General features: G+C 40.9%; 1 protein-coding gene across 1 annotated transcript in view; it reads right to left on the bottom strand.

Moving 5' to 3' along the window:
* Positions 1-16,647, bottom strand: part of cntn2 (contactin 2) — a 68,423-nt gene that overhangs the window by 22,651 nt on the left and 29,125 nt on the right. The window contains exons 2-11 of the mRNA XM_054617004.1: positions 13,597-13,761; positions 9,057-9,198; positions 8,500-8,675; positions 8,265-8,360; positions 7,726-7,938; positions 6,604-6,706; positions 6,208-6,389; positions 3,792-3,928; positions 2,255-2,384; positions 1,162-1,312 (exon numbers count right to left, since the gene is read on the bottom strand). Coding sequence (XP_054472979.1) covers positions 1,162-1,312; positions 2,255-2,384; positions 3,792-3,928; positions 6,208-6,389; positions 6,604-6,706; positions 7,726-7,938; positions 8,265-8,360; positions 8,500-8,675; positions 9,057-9,198; positions 13,597-13,657 — 1,391 coding nt within the window. The 5' untranslated portion in view covers positions 13,658-13,761. The remainder of the gene's footprint in view (positions 1-1,161; positions 1,313-2,254; positions 2,385-3,791; positions 3,929-6,207; positions 6,390-6,603; positions 6,707-7,725; positions 7,939-8,264; positions 8,361-8,499; positions 8,676-9,056; positions 9,199-13,596; positions 13,762-16,647) is intronic.

The following is a 16,647-nucleotide window of genomic DNA, read 5'->3' on the forward strand; positions in this document are numbered from 1 at the left end:
CAGGGGCCATCTCCAGAAAATAATCCACCTGCTTATCATCATGCAGCGCTACGCAAACAGGAAGCTCTAGTGTTCCACCATATTGCCCAGGATATGAAAGCAGGCAGGAAGGCAGAAGATAAACACTAACACTGCCTCAGCAGCACAGCGATTCACATTTTGATTAGACTGATTAGTCTTGACAGCAGAGAGGTTATTGCCGTAAGTGAAGAAAAGTGTGAAGCCTCTCTCCAGAGCTATTGGCAATCGAAACTCAGAGACCGTGAAAGTGGAGCAACTGGCATGTACGCCAAGCAACACAACTCCCCCTAACAAATAAGGGCAAGCCTAGAATAAGCACTTATCAGACACTGGACAGATTCTCAGTGTTTTGGAAACATAAAAATAATGTATATAAAGAGCCAAATAATGAAACCAATATTACATTATGGGATGACAAAAATAAAGATGTTAGCTGCGAGTGCACGTTCCAAGGCAACCGCAGATCCATAGAAACCGCCTCGGTACGTGCAGGCAGCCAGCCCACGAGGGACTATTTTATTGTGAACTTTATCATTTATTGATAAAAAAGTACCTTTTTAAATTGGAATGTGTCTACAATTTCATATTGCCATAGTTAATGACCTGTTTTATAAAAGCAATAGCTCACTTCAGAGCGTGATATGTTGTTATTATATCACAACTGAGGGGATTGTCGTCACACCACGGCGTGTCAGGAGCTATTGACAAAAACAACTTTATCAGGACATACTTATTTTGTACTACTACCCAAGTTTTTGTCCTCAGAACAATAGTTTCTTGTTCTAGTTGTTGAGCAAGACTAAAAGTACTGTACAGTACAGGAGTCTGCATATAACCATCCATCATTTCCTGTACTGAATGCACATCGAGCTATCCTGTTAATTTAAAGCTGTGTTACGCTGAACCTCATAGTTTCTCTATTTCATGCATATCCTATATTGTGTGCTATTTATTTGTTTTGCAATTCAAGAGGTATCTGAACTCTGAAAGCAGAGCCCAAGTCTTCCTCAGGTGAATTCCCACAGGAAGGACTTGAAGGGCATAAATATTGCAAAATGACCAGTATTAGTTTTAGGAGGTTTGGAAACGTGAAGTGAAGGCAGAGTGCTGTGAATGAACATCAGGGGGACTCAGTATTACCTGCTGCTGTTGGTGAGCAGCTCCGTCCCCCGGCTCCAGAACAGGCTGGGCTTCGGAGCGGCTCGAGGGCGACACTCAATCATCACCTGCCCCCCTCTGGCTGCGGGGATCAGTCTCCTTACTGGGTTCAACCTGAAGTCTGGAGCCTGAACTGGAAGGACAGGTGGCCAGATAACAGTGCAGAGGATAAAGGAATGCACAAGAGAAGAGAGTGGGAGATGGGGGAAAAATGTAAGACAGAATGCTATTAACTTGAGGCAAGAGAGTGGTACAGTAAATGTATTAAATTAAATTTGCATAAATTCAAGAATATTATGCAACCAACCAACAAAAACCTGGTCGAAAGTCGGTGGCACAGTATGTTCCTGCTATTTATTCCGATAGTGGGATGTGCCTACACACTCCGTGCTAAAGCCGCGCTTTCCTTCTCAGTTTATTAGGTTATCGGTACATTTGCTCATATGCAATTAAAGGAAGTTGTTGATTGGATAGAAGCCCTTAGGGTCTACCGGCCATAGGTCACACACTTGTCCATTCCTTCGCTTCTCAAAATACCACTGCACCATTAATTCAGCCCCCCAGCCCTTTAATTGACAGCAACAAATGTGGGGCGGCTGTGGCACATGAGATTGGTGGTTCAAACCCCTCTACCGGCAACATGCCGAGGTGTCCTTGAGCGAGACACCTAACCCCAAGTTGCTCCCCGGGCGCTTCATTGCAGCCCACTGCTCCTCCGGGATGGGTTAAATGCAGAGAAATAATTTCCCCATTGTGGGACTAATAAAGGATTGATTATTATTATTAAATAGTAAACTGAGTGCCCTCCTGATCAGTAAACACAATATGAAACTCAGAAACATGAGACAAGTCTAGGGCTGAACTGAATAGTTGGAATAAACTTTTTTTTTTTCTTTTTGGGATGTGTATTCATTATGTTTAAACCCTGTTATTCTGAACAGTTGCAGATGGAAATCAGGCTACACTAAAATTATTAATATTACACTATTTGTACACTATTTTGGATAAAATGAACAGTATTTTGTTTGTCGTTTCAAACAAGGGAAGCTAAAGACAGTCCTCCTTTGACTTCTACCTTGGACTCTGAGCTCAGCAGTGGAGTAGATGGTGCCATGTTTGTTCTCAGCGACACACTGGTACATCCCAGAATCCTCCAGGGCCAGGTTACTGATCTTAAGTCGAGGCCCGTTCACTTCTACCCGGTCCTGGGGGGAAGAAGAAGAGAAGGAAAAGAAAGTGAGCGATGGGATATGTGAGCTGTCAAACAAAGTATACATATACATACATGCCCCTTTTTGAAGTCATTGCGTGTCTCTTTGAAGTAGTTTTGTGTGTCTTTGTTTTTTGTTTTTTTTTGGTAGTTATTTTGCATCTGTGTTTGTTTTGCCCATCTTTGATCTCGTTTTGCAGCCCTTTCTAGTCTTGTTGTGTTTCTTTGTAGTTGTTTTGAGTCTCTTTGTAATCTTGTTGTCTCTTTATAGTTGTTTTGCGTCTTTTTGTAGTCTTGTTGTGTCTCTTTGTAGTTGTTTTGCGTCTCTTTGTAGTCTTGTGTGTCTCTTTTTAGTTGTTTTGCATCTCTTTGTAGTCTTTTTGTGTCTCTTTGTAGTTGTTTTGCGTCTCTTTATAGTCGTTCTGCGTCTCTTTGTAGTCTTGTTGTGTCTCTTTGTAGTTGTTTTGTGTCTCTTTTACTTGTTTTGCATCTCTTTGTAGTCTTGCTGTGTCTCTTTTTTAGTTGTTTTGCGTCTCTTTCTAGTTGTTTTGCATCTCTGTGTAGTTGTTTGGTTCCTTTAAAGTATTTTCGTGTCTCTTTGTAGTTTTTTTTGTGTCCTTGTGGTTGCTTTGTGTCTCTATAACGTCCCTGAATGTGTCACAGCCCTCATTAATATAATCATTACCAGAAAGACTCCATGTCATCTCAAAATCAAATAAATTTCAGTGTCAGCAATAGAAGTCAAGTTACAAGCAAGTAAATACATAATGTATGTGTAGTAATTTACTAAATTTATACTCATAATTGGGTTGTGAGCTGTTTTTCAGCAGCGTGTAGACCAATCTAAACCATAAACAATCCAGAACAAATAAGCCCAAAGAGGATCTCCATCCAGGAGGTCAATCATCATAATGATTTACCTCTAACGCTGCAGGATAGGATGAGAAATTGTAGGAAAGGTAACTTTTTCTGAGTCAAATTATTTCTTCTACTTTATTGTGCAAAAGGACGATTAGAACATTTAGCATCAGAACAGCTCGGTCACAGAACGGAAAACTCTATCCATCCTATTCCATCCCTTCTACTTTCATGGTGAATTTATTTCCTGTGTCCCCTCTAGTTTTATAAGATATGGCAGTAAATGTGACCTTCTCTGAGTTTCATGTATTCTCTAAATCAAAGGGAATGTACTTTCTCTGGGTGGGAGTATCCCCGTCACAGAGGTTTTTCAACACCTTGGTGACTGACCATTGACCAGTAGTGCAAAAGGAAGAAAGCTGCACATGTTTTAATTGTAATGGTAAAGAGACAAAACAGCAGCGCTACAGTAGAAGGATTATCTTACCATCCCTTTGTCTGTGGAGGTATATAGAGCAGTGAGACAGCATGCTGCGTGTGTTACCTGTGTGCTGAGTGGTTGTCCGTTGCGTAGCCAGCGTATGGAGGGTCGGGGTTTACCGGCAGCAATGCAACTCCAGAGAAGCTCTGAGCTGATCTCCACCTCTGAGTCGCTCATCACCTGCAGCCACTCGGGCTGAGCTGAAGGATCGGAGATGAAAGACAAGGGTAATGTATCATGTTGTCCAGTGGTGTAGTCTAGGTTTTTGTAGTGGGCATACTGTGAAGATTCCCTATTAGCCTCTTCGACACCCATCCTAAAAACACCGTCACACTCACTGTTGCATACAGTAGCCTACAACCACCAAAGTAATTCCGATTATTCAACACTTAATATGTCATAAGTTTCTAGGACAATGAATAGTCAAATTAAAATCACCATTAGGCACTAGCATCAAACACTATACTACTGTATATGTAACCGGCCTGGCCTGAGTACTAATGTGTGAAGGAGACAAAGGGATACTTGAATCTTTTGCACAGGACATTTATTGCTGCTCCTGCATGCTTCTGTTCAACAGAGTTGGTCTTTTGTCAACAATTGCAACTCAATAAAAAAAATACCCTATATAAGAAGCAATAATTACAAAATAAAAACATGTTCTTTCGAATTATGTTTCCCACCCTAGAGTACTTAAATAATAAATTAAACATATCAGCTATAGAAATAACATCTGTTCAGTGTTTAACAAAGAAAAACAGTACATCCTCAAAAACGACCATCAGAGGGTGCATGACGTCATTGCGCAATTCTAAAGTGGGCATACGGAAATGTTGGTGCATGAGAAGAAGATGACAGGAGACTAATGTTTCACTCTTTCAATTGCTCTAATCTGAGCTCTTACTGTTGTCTTCTGTTGACTACTTGTTATGTGGTTTACACATTAATATGGGAGGACTGGACACACACACACGCACACACACGCGAGGAGGAGGGGCTCGGCCCGCCAACTAACGTGCAGAGATGCAGGGGCAGCTTCGCGCTTCGTAACAGAGACAGGGCAGAGCGCGAGCGCGCAGGGGGAATTTTATGAATGGTGAATGTAGGAGATAACTTCCCCTGCTTAAAGTATTTTATTGCAGCTATACCCAACCGGTATTTGCGAAAAATAAACACAGAAATGAAAGATCTGTCACACAAGACGATACGTATCCGTGCACATTTTTAAGTGGGTATACGCAAATCCTGGTGCGTTCCTAGTGGGCATACGACGTATACCTGCGTATCACGTAGACTACACCACTGAGTCCCTTTCACACATGGAATACATGGCATTGCTGGTATGTTAAAGTGGTGGCTTCTATGATGATAGTGAGGAAGAGTAGTGTTCTGTTTTCTCACAGGTTGCATTACTGATGGATTGTAATATATATTTTGCCCTTGAAGCTTTGAGTGTGAAGGACAAACATTGAACAAAACTGCTACATTTTCAAACCAGTTTAACCATTGAACTGTCTAGTTGCCAATTCCTCTGCCTGCTTTATAATATCTTCAGAGCATGAGGATGTTCTGTTGGGACTCGTTTATAATCCGTGTCTGCTCAGATACTGCATTTAAAGAATTATTCATCCACACAGGCTGGATGAATAATGGAAACACTGGAAATACATTATAGGACATTTAGTCAGATCAATTTTGTAGGAGGGTTTTTTTGTATACCTCTTCCGGTCCCACTGCGAGGGGAAAATATGTTTAATAGACTGATCTCATACGAGAAGATTGATTTCTTTCAGTGTGTTTCATAGTTAATTTAGCTGATTGTGTGCAATAGAGACAATGATTAATTCAATCAATTCATTACAGTGAACTCAGAAGGTGCTGCAAGACATGTAGTCGCCCTCTCTCTCTGCATGTTTCGCCTTGTGCTGCTAGGTCTGTCACCATCACTACCTCTGGTTGGGCAATATATATCTTTCCAGAAATAATTTTAAAAAATGATATTATTGCCATTATAGTACATTTTTATGTAACTGATATGAATATAACATAATAGTATTTATTATAATCTAATTATATAATAGCAATAATGCAAGCAAACCCTTTCATAGAGCAATGGAAATGTAATTATTAAGAATACTCAGATCCTAGAATTGGAATGTGCAAAAAATACGAAAGTTTCCAAAATGTAATAAACCAGACAACCAAAACAATAAATAAATGGTCTCTCTGGTTCTTTTAACAAAATGTCTGCCAAATGTCAAAGTCTTATAATGGTAGGGAAATCCCTGTTTCAGGTCTGACTGAATAACACTGCTGCCGTAACCTTTGCTGTAAATGGATGATTATCAACACTTCAGACCAACACGTTAAACCAGCTTGAGATTGCCATCAGAACATCACGGATTCACCGACACTCTTAATCTGATACATATGTGCTTTGCTGCAATACCACCAGATGTTCCCAGTGTATTTTCCGTACCTTGCACGTTGATGCGTCCCTGGTAGGTGTCACTGCCCTCTGAGTTGTAGGCTTCACATTCATAAACACCTTCGTCATCGAAGGAGAGTTCTGGCAGGATGAGGGTTGGAGCCTCGGCACTGGAGCCCGCCTTGGACGGCATCAAACCGTCCACCTTCCTCCATCGCAGTTTTGGGACTGGACTATGAGACAAAACATGGAAAGAGACTGAGGTGAAATAAAGGAAGAGTTTCAGAATGAAACAGCACACGGACCAGGTGGACAGGAGATATTAAAGAAGTTTTAGGGGACGACATACAAGTGAGAAGTACACAGTTTTAAGATGAACAAAGCACACATTTTTACCCAAAGTACAATGCAGCACATTATGCAATGATTACGGTGTGGGAGACTTACTTTCCATAGGCGAAGCACTCTAACTGGGTGGTGTGTCCTGCTAGGGCGTAGGTCTCTGCTGGGAAGCGTACTTTTATGATGGGAGCTGACTTCCTGGGATTGACTGAAATGAAATATACCTATAAACATAATATCCCTTTCATAATGTATATCTAAATGTAACACACATAAATACGCATACACACAACTAGAGAAACCTTTACCTCGTTAGTGATGTTGGCCTGTATTTCATTCTGAAGCAACATACAATGACTGGCAAGATAGTTGTGGGATTATATTCCTGATCTTAAGTGGAAGATTGCCTTGACACTGGCAATGTTTTAAACTTGTTCCAACAATAATTCTGAAAAGCAAACGGTACCAAAAAAAACAAGTGAACACATCAGGTTCTCTAGATTATGAACCCTGGACATTTTGAGCACCAATAAGTCCAAGCAAGGCTCTAACAATAGCTTAATTGTCAGTATCTTGATCGTCCCCTGCAGCATTTTATATTGAGTGGTGGGATGAACATTGTTTATTGTAGGGACTGGTGGAAGGGCTCAACATTAAATCTAGTTAACACTACATATACTTAAGCTGCCATGTCCCTGTATCCACATTTTACTGCATCAGGGTCTAGCAGTCTGCCCCACTCAGTCCTGGTTCTGGTTCTCCTGTGGCCCTCTTGGACATCCACCCTTGTAAAGTCATTTTATGTGTTTTGGACAATAACATATTAGCATGAAAAAAAAAATGGAATTTCTTGCCAGCCCTGTAGGTGTTGCTGTCGAGGCCTTTTAATCAGAAGAGAGGAAAATTATTTTATAAATGAGACTTGGAAATAGTTTATTTCTACAAAACAGATTATTTAAAATGGAGGAGGAGCGACCTCCTCTGCCTCCTCTGGTTCACATAGGCCCAGTCAATCAAACCTTGGGGTGAAGAGCTCCAGGTTTAAAAACAACAGCTCCAGACGAGCTTGTTGTGAATTCCCCCTTAGATAGGTAACATTGACGCCACACCAGGTCTTCTCAGCTATCCCTCTGTCCTCTGTTATTGACATTTATTCATGACTTACACACAGTTTCTGCTACGTGTGGCTGCTAAGAGATCAGTCATGCAGCTGAAAAGCCTTCCTACCGTCCGGCAGCACAGTGAGCTGGTTGGCCTTGCTGAAGGTGCTCTTGGTGCTGATGTCCATGTTGATGGTGGTGAAGCAGAAGTAGTTCCCGGTGTCGTTTGGCTCTGCTTTCGCCAAGTACAAGTTCCCCGTGACCTGCGACACAAACCAGCGGCCATCGTCCTTCTTGATGAAGTTGGGGAATTCGTTGATCAACCAGCGGTAGGACAGAGCTGCAGAGGACACACATTCATTACTAATGCAGTCATAAGGGGTTGTACTAAATGCCGTCCTACCAGTACACAGATTTCAGTAGGGAAATGGTCAGCAGAGTAATTCTGTTTCATATTCACCCTTATCCCAAAATAGGTTGATAATTCTGCTCATTTAAAACACTGCAACCTGTGAACCACCTATGGACCCTTATCCCAACTGTGAGCTGTAGGTTCTCTGACAGCTGATTCTCTCATTTTTGATGGTGTCTAACTGTTTCTCTCATCTTCCAACGGGTTTAAAATACTAATTAACTGGCGTGGAGCCCCTTAAGTAGAGTGGATACCTGGGTAATGTATAGGGGGCTGGCAGGCCAGGAAAGCTCCGATGCCTTCATATGCTGTCTGAGGACTCCTGCTGTCCGGAGGGAAGTCATGGAGGTCTGGAGAAACAAAGGATGAGATAGTGAACAGAGGCAGCAATAGTAAACTGTTGATAGTAGCCAAGCACATTAGTGTAAAGTAAATCCTATCTAACTCCTGCTGTCTCTAACTGTGGTTAAAAGGCCTTCTCCCACTCACAGCCAAATTTAAGGTTCGCTGCTCGGCTGATGATGGTGCCGCAGCGGTTGATGGCCAGACACTGATAGGAGCCGGTGTCTCGAATGGACTCGGGGCTGCTGATCACCAGGTTGCCGGCCACCAGGGTGTAGCGCAAGTCCAAACCCAGCGGAACCTCTGTGCCGTTCACAAGCCATCTGCAGAGAGACAGAGTGACGAGGACACAGCAAACAGGAGAAAATAAACATAATGGACCATTCCAGGGCTGCAAAGGCTCAGACCGAAAGAGTTGATGAAGCGAGTGTCTTCAGGCGTGGGAGACTTCAGCACATAGTCATAGCCGCAGAGCAGTTACATGCTGTTAAGAGTGGCTGAGCTACTGTAGTCATCCATAAACAATTCTAGTGAAGCCCAGGCTAAGACCTCTGAAGACCACACCTTCAGAGGCCAGGTCCTGAGGAATAAGTGGTCCCTAAAAGTGAACAAAGCTTGTGTGTGTGTGTGTGTGTGTGTGTGTGTGTGTGTGTGTGTGTGTGTGTGTGTGTGTGTGTGTGTGTGTGTGTGTGTGTGTTACCCACCTGTAAGATGCAGCTGGACTAGCTCTGGCCTGACAGCTGAGGGTCACCTTGCCTTCACTCAGGCCTTCTGGGTAGATGACACTGCTCGGCTGTTCTTCAAACAGTGGCCCGCTGTCGTGACCCGACACACACACGTCTCCACCTGCAGACAACAATTTCAACAACACACTAATCACACACCAAACCCTACACCAGAGACATCCCAATGGTGAGGACCTACGGCTGTGTCCTGAATTATTATTCTACTGTGTACTCTTATACAGTAAGTCCAACCAGCCATTACTACGTCTAGCCTTTTCTTTGTTTTCACCTTATTCATCCAAGATTGTACTGATTTACTAACTGACTGACTTCTGACATTGGAAAGCTTACAAACAAGATTTGACAGTCTTCTCTGGGTTTGGGTTATTTTATATATATATAAACATGAATGTTCTTTCTATAAGAATCCATTAAATGAGATTTGAATAAAAAAAAAGAGTAAAAACATCTGTTTACAACATGCAGGTTGCCGGAGATTTGACAAACACAACTATGTGATGGTTCTGAAGAGGCTAATGGGTCAAGAAAATAGAGCATATATAGGTAGATGATGCATCTTCACTTCCTCCCACTGTACAAAAGAGAAGGCAACTTATTTTACTTCTGAGCAAAAAAAAGGAACTCTTAGACAAACCATCTTTGGGAAAATTAATTTGATGTGTGCTGTGATTTTAGTTTGGCCCATGTCTCATCCACTAAGATGGAGGGGGCGGGTCTATTACTATACTGCATTCAGACACCAGGGGGCGATGGAGATATTTTGGCTTCACTGTTGGGGAGCAATCATGTTGTCCATCTTTATAAACTATGGTCAAGAATCATAGAGTTGTGAGTACTGTTGCAACAGTCTGCTGCAAAATGTGCAAAACTACAGATGCCCATAACTGTAAAGCTTTATGAGCCCAATAAGGAGTCAACCTATATTATGAAGTCTGGCTTGAAATACAAGTCTGATGGAAGACACTCATCTGTTAGAGTGTAGTCAGTCTGAGGTCTCTCTTTGAAGACAGATGCAAAGGGCATTATTGTCTGCAGCAGTAAAGATGCCCTCAGACACCGTGGGGAGGCTACAGCTTAATAATTACACATTACTTCTGCTGAGCATGAACACTGCAGCTGCAAATTGTTGTGAAAGGTTTTAGGTGCAATGTGAAGCCTGAAATATTCTGGACATCCCTATGCTTCTGCTGATACATCACTTTAGTGCTATATATCAGTGGTTAGTCTTATTTGTGTGCCTGAGTACAAGCAGGATTACCCAGGTAACATTTGTGTATTTAATGAGTTTCATTAGAACTGCTAATATTCTCAGAAAATAAAAACTAAGAAAGAAGAGAGCTTCTGAGAAGTCTATAACCTGAGTCACATTCAGTGTGGGTGACACAATGATATATTTCAGAGGCACAACAGGACATCTTATTTTCATAATTATAATTCTACTATAATAATTGCTGCTGTTATTATAAGTAGTCTTATTATATGAATCATTTATGTCATATACATTGAATGTGTTGTAACTCTGTTATGCTGCTCATTCTGTACACATGGCATCTATTGCATTCTGTCCATCCTGGGAGAAGGATCCCTCCTCAGTCGCTCTACCATAGGTTTCTTCCTTTTTTCTCCCTGCTAAAGGGGTTTTTTAGGGGAGTTTTTCCTGTGCCGATGTGAGGGAAGGACAGAGGATGACGCATGTGCACAGATTGTAAAGCCCTCTGAGGCAAATTTGTAATTTGTGATTCTGGGCTATACAAAATAAACTGAATTGAATTGAAATTGAATCTCAGGAATACTGCTGGGACCGTCCAAGGCCGAGTAACAAGGGATTTCTGACCTGAGTTGTATTTCTGTTGAAGGGTGTAGGAGGACAGGAGGGAGGGAAGAGAGTAAATCTGTCCATCACTTAGCTGTGTATCTACTGTACACAATTACTGTGACCCAGTGCATTGTGGTCTAAGGATGGCACTACAACCAGGTTCCTAACCACTGGGGCTTTTTGTCATTACACTCTGAAATTCCTCCCACAATTCCCGTCAGCACAGAGGAAAACACTGGATCTTTATTTGTTCAGAATCCCCACATCAGTTTCCCAATCTGTCTCAGAGTAAACAGCGCAGACCTGCTCTCTGGCGTGTAGCCCTGAATTCAGCTTACCACAATAATATATTCCCATCCAGATGTAACAGAGGCTGGCAAAACACAAAATTGTAAATAAGCATCCAACATCTTGTTCAATGTAAATGTCTCAAGAGGGTTTGTCAAGTTTACAGACTTACTTTAAAAAAAGAATCAATAACTCTGGCAGTGGGGGAAAGTTAATTCACTCCACTACTGAACTTACTATTGAGAGGTACTTTACATGGCATTTTCCACTTTATTCTACTTTACACCAGCTTCAGCCTGTCAGAATGAGGCTTAATAAGGCTAGGATATCACATGCTCATGACACTTTACAACCACAAACTAGAGAGCTCAGGCATTCAGAGGATGTATGGCTTTACTACGTATATCGATTTTGATCATTTCTACTAATTCAAGTGGTAAAAAGTAACCAAATCTGTGTAACAAAAATGAATCAACCTAAAAATTGCTGCAACAACTAATGGGACATAATTGAGCATGGGAATGACATCATATACTTCTAACATAATGTTCTAAGCAGTTTAACACTCTAAAAGATCAATATTTAAATTAAAGGACCCTAACCAATTAGGCTGAAACAAGCTGTGAACTTTAACTTAGGTACAATTTTGAATGCAAGACTTTTTACATTTATGTATTGCTCCTTTTACTTAGTTGAATTATTCATATTGTTTACATGAAGTGATGAGCTAATGTTGCTTTGGGACTTTAAATAAGCAACTGTTTGCTAACGCGTTCACCATAACAACTTCATGCAGTCTTAATGAGTCCGTGTGGTGTTTTCAGCTTGTTCTGCTACCCCCTAGTGGTCAAACACGTCTATTAATGCAGCTTTAAAGGTGCAGAGGTATAATAGGAGTCAGCGTTTCATCTCTACTACTGGGTCCATAAAATGGCAATTTACATTATATAAAAAAACAACTACTAAGTAACACTATACACAACATTGAAGAAAACAAGAGTTTTTCCGCTGGCTGGGTTTGAGCTAACTACCAATTGGAGGTCCAGATCTTACACATCACACCTTTCAGTAAAAGATCTGAATGCTTCTTTCACACAACAGGTGTTCTTTGGTTGACGAATGATTTGATTTGTTTTTCCTCAGAAGTCAGGTGGAGCACAGCCTTCATAAGGTGTTTACTTTATGCCTACACAGACTTTATCAGCCAGTTTGACAAAATATTGAGGCATGTATTTTTATCAAACATTTCCAGTTTTCTTTGCTCAATTTTAAACACCACTTATTGGAAACCTTCCATTCCCTCAAAAACAAGTCTTTAAAGCAGCTTTTGGTTTGGTCTTTCCAATACTCACTGAGTTTAACTATGAAAACTAGTAGAGACTCAGCATGCACAGTGTTTGGTATAATGTGTATTGATTTTAACAGAAAGCAACGATAAATATCTTCTCGCCTCAAATATTTCAATTGGCTGTTTGCAAGAGGGCTCAAAAAATGTGTGTGCATAGCGTTGTTATTCCCCATCTATTGTATGGCTTTGTCGTGCACACACACACACACACACACACACACACACACACACACACACACACACACACACACACACACACACACACACTCACACACACACACAATAACATATTTCTGATAGTGACTCACTTCCTTGTGAGCTTATTTTCTTAATGTACTCTATGTCACCTCAGCAGTGTAGCTTCATGATGGCTGCAGCTGCATTCTGAAGAAAACATTCTGAGGCTTATTTAGCTGCAGCCAAGTATGGGTTCATGTTGTGCACATATTCAATCAAACGGTGTGGACAGATGAAGACATTTCACATCTGTGTCTGTGAGCATGCACATATGTTATTCAGCTGATTATGATGAACAGCATTTTTGACATGTGTCTAAGATTGTAGATGAGAAGGAGACATCAGCCAGAAAGCTAATGTGGGTGTCAGTTCAAAGGCTGAAGCTCTCTGTTGTGTTGAGTTTCGTCTGTCCTCTGGCTGTTAGTCTCACCTTCGACAAAGGACCGAACCAATAGGAGGATTCAGAGCAGATGCTGTAGCAGTTTACTGTCAGCCCTCATTATCTCACTCTGAGACATTAGTGGAGATGTTAGCTTTCATGTGCTGTGCTATCATGCTCTTACAATGATCACAGCTCCAAAAGAGCCAGGTCATTTTGTTGCATTTTGTCAAAACAATGTTTGGTTGAGACATATTCAGCACTCAGATGGACAGCTGCAAGGGGTTCATTTCAAAACTTTATCCTAGAACCAACTTCCAATCCTAAACAGCCCTTAACATTAATGTTAGTTACCATCAAAGGTGATTCTGCAATCAGTCTAAGAACCCACATAGACATGCGTGTTTGTATACATTAAAGAGGAACTCACCGACAGCCTCCTTCAGGACTACTGAGCTGAGGACCAGCAGACACAGCAAGCGCTCCATCATCTGGATCCAGCTGGATTACAACAGGATCGCAAACGGACCAGGAGCAGATGGGCTCAAAACCTGATCACCTTATCTCACAGGAAGAAGTGGTGTTCAATCTGGACCTGTGAAGGAAAAAGAAGAAGATTACTTACATGACAGCTCCAGTAGCTCCATGGAGGAAGTGAACTCAATATGCATTCATAGCTTAAAAAATGTTTAATTTAAGATGCCTTCCCATCCATCACTTGTCTCCAGGCAGCAAGTGAAGCCAATGCTGAAGTACCTTAAACCTGCATTCTCTCTACTGTCCATCAGGGGGTGACTCCTCTGGTTGTATAGAAGTCTATGAGAAAATAACTCTACTTCTCTCTTGATTTATTCCCTCAGTAAACATTGTAAACATTGTAAAACATGACTTTATGGTCTCAATCTCTAGTTTCAAGTCTTCTTCAATACAGCATGATGTTCATTTAGTAAACTATGGTCCAGTTAGAGTCAAATAGACCATAAAGCAGGGTATGCTTTAGGGCGGGGCTACACAGTGATTGACAGGTCTCTACCACTGCGATGTTCAGCATCCAGTTATACTGAAACAGACTCTTAAGAGTAGGATGTTTTAATAGCAATTAATAAAAAGCTTGCACTAATGTTAGCCAGTAGCTTTGCATTTGCTATGCTAACGGTATCTGGCCCCACCCTTGCTGGCTCCAAATAAACCAGATGCCAAAATTATGACATCAAGCCAGTTGTCCACAAACCAAACGTCACAGTGAAGACGTCAAATTCTTTTCCACAGTTTATGCTAAAACCATTTGGTCTTCTTCAGGTAGTTAATATGAAAATTACATTTTATCAGCATAACATAATTCACTCTTCCCAGTTTCAATTAAAAGCACTCCTTTGAAAATCATGACAACTCTGCTTGTAACAACACTGTTCATAGCAATGTTCATGCACATGTCCTGAAAACATTCCTTTATTAGTCCTTTCAAGTTGTTTTTCTCATTCTTTATTTTTTCCATCCATTTATTAAACATTACTGTTTCAACCCGGGAAAATACCAACATGAAAACTCGTCATTTTATTAACAGTGGAGCATGGCTCTGCTGTTAAAGTCCCGTTCTTTAAAGACCGGTTATGGTTGAAGGTCATAATGTAGAACAGTGTTTCCTAAATGTTTTTTTTGTATCAAGAATATTCATTATAATACTCCAGTAACCACAGTTTGAACTTCATCTGGTCCTGAACACAGCCCCAGAAAAATACATGAAGCCTGAATATCATTTTTTCAGGACTTTTAACTTTTCTTGGCTTCAAAGAACAATGAGCAATGTCCAGAAATATAATTATTTCCTCGCTCAAGTCTCTGCGCCAGGGATGGATGCAATGTGTTTTCGATTTGTCCGAAAACATTGAGTGGATTTCTTATAATATGGCACAAACGTACATTTGCGCTTCAGGATGAATTTGTTATTATTCACTGTGACCTCACAAAAAACATTTTTGCGCCATAATCAAAGAATCGATATGCTAATTATGACAATTTCACATAGTTGTCGAGAAGGACAACATGATGAAGGGATGACATTTTGGACAGACATGGATGTAAGCTGCAACTGTCAACTCCTCTAGTTCAAGGGAAGTAAACCAGTTTCATTTTCAACATAAAAATGTGTTTTAAAACAGAAGCGTGAATTTAATAGCTGGTTTAATCTACATGTTGCAATGCTGCACAGCTCTTTACCTCTGCTGAAACGCTAACAGCTCAAAACATTATTGTTTACCACTGCTTTAAAATAAATTACATACATCACATATTTTACCCTCTAGCTCAGTGGTTCTTAACCTGGGTTCGATCGAACCCCAGGGGTTCGATGAGTCACTCTCAGGGGTTCGGCAGACACACACTGCGGTCAAGTGAGCCGCCGCTTTAAAAATTAATGACCGTCTATTCCTTAAGGTGCGTTCAGCCACCAGCATAACGGTACGGTGGCTTGGGTAGCCCAAAAAGCACGGAGAAAGCTAAAACTTATGCTGCGTTCAGCAGATGACAGCAGATGTCAACGATGAATGCCTCGACGAAATCATTGAACTTCAGCAGAGCCAGCTTCAACAGCAACTCTTCGGAACAACAACGCTCTCAACGTTTTGGTGTCACCAAATCGTACCATACTCTCGTATTGCCAAGAAAGCCCTTGAGATACTCACACCGTTTGTTACAACATATCTTTGTGAGCAATCCTTTTCGAGGATGGTGGACATGAAAACTAAGAAAAGGAACAGACTTTGCTGCGAAAATGATATGAGAGTGGCACTTGCCAAGGTGAAGCCGCGCATTTCTGAACTTGTATCTGAAAGGCAACAGCAAAAGTCACATTGATTTGCAGTAAATATTCACTGAGTTATGTTTTTGTGTGAAATTCATGTTTTGTTTGTCGACAAACCGATCCTCACAGCATCGTACGAAGTTGCGTACCTGATCGCAAATCATTCATTGAGTTATGTTTTTGTGTGAAATTGTTGGTTTTGTTCTTTGCACACAGTGATTTTGTGTGCAACTGATGCATGGTTCATTTTGTGCACTAATAAAATATATACCTATGTTTTGAAGAAATCATATTTTATTTTTCCAATTACGAAGGGTTCGGTGAATGCACTGATGAAGCTCGCAGGGTTCAGTACCTTCAATAAGGTTAAGAACCACTGCGGCTAGCTCTTTATTTGTTTCCTTTTTATTGCTTTTTTCAAATGCAGTTTAAATCTTTAACAACCCATTTGCTTGTTCTCTCTTTTTGTTTTATTGTCTTTTTAATGGAATTTCAATGTTTTCTTAACCTTAATGTTTAATATATCTCTATGCCCCTGTAAAAACCTCTGAATTGCCTCTTGTGTGAATGGTGCTCTATAAATAAAATTGCCTTGCAAACACTGTATTGTGTTGATGACTTATTTTTTCATCATGGGTAGTGAGTGTAATGATTTAGGAATCGAGCGTCTGAGAGACTTTG

Source organism: Anoplopoma fimbria, chromosome 17 (genome assembly GCF_027596085.1).
Source record: "Anoplopoma fimbria isolate UVic2021 breed Golden Eagle Sablefish chromosome 17, Afim_UVic_2022, whole genome shotgun sequence".
In the NCBI taxonomy this organism is placed as follows: Eukaryota; Metazoa; Chordata; class Actinopteri; order Perciformes; family Anoplopomatidae; genus Anoplopoma; species Anoplopoma fimbria.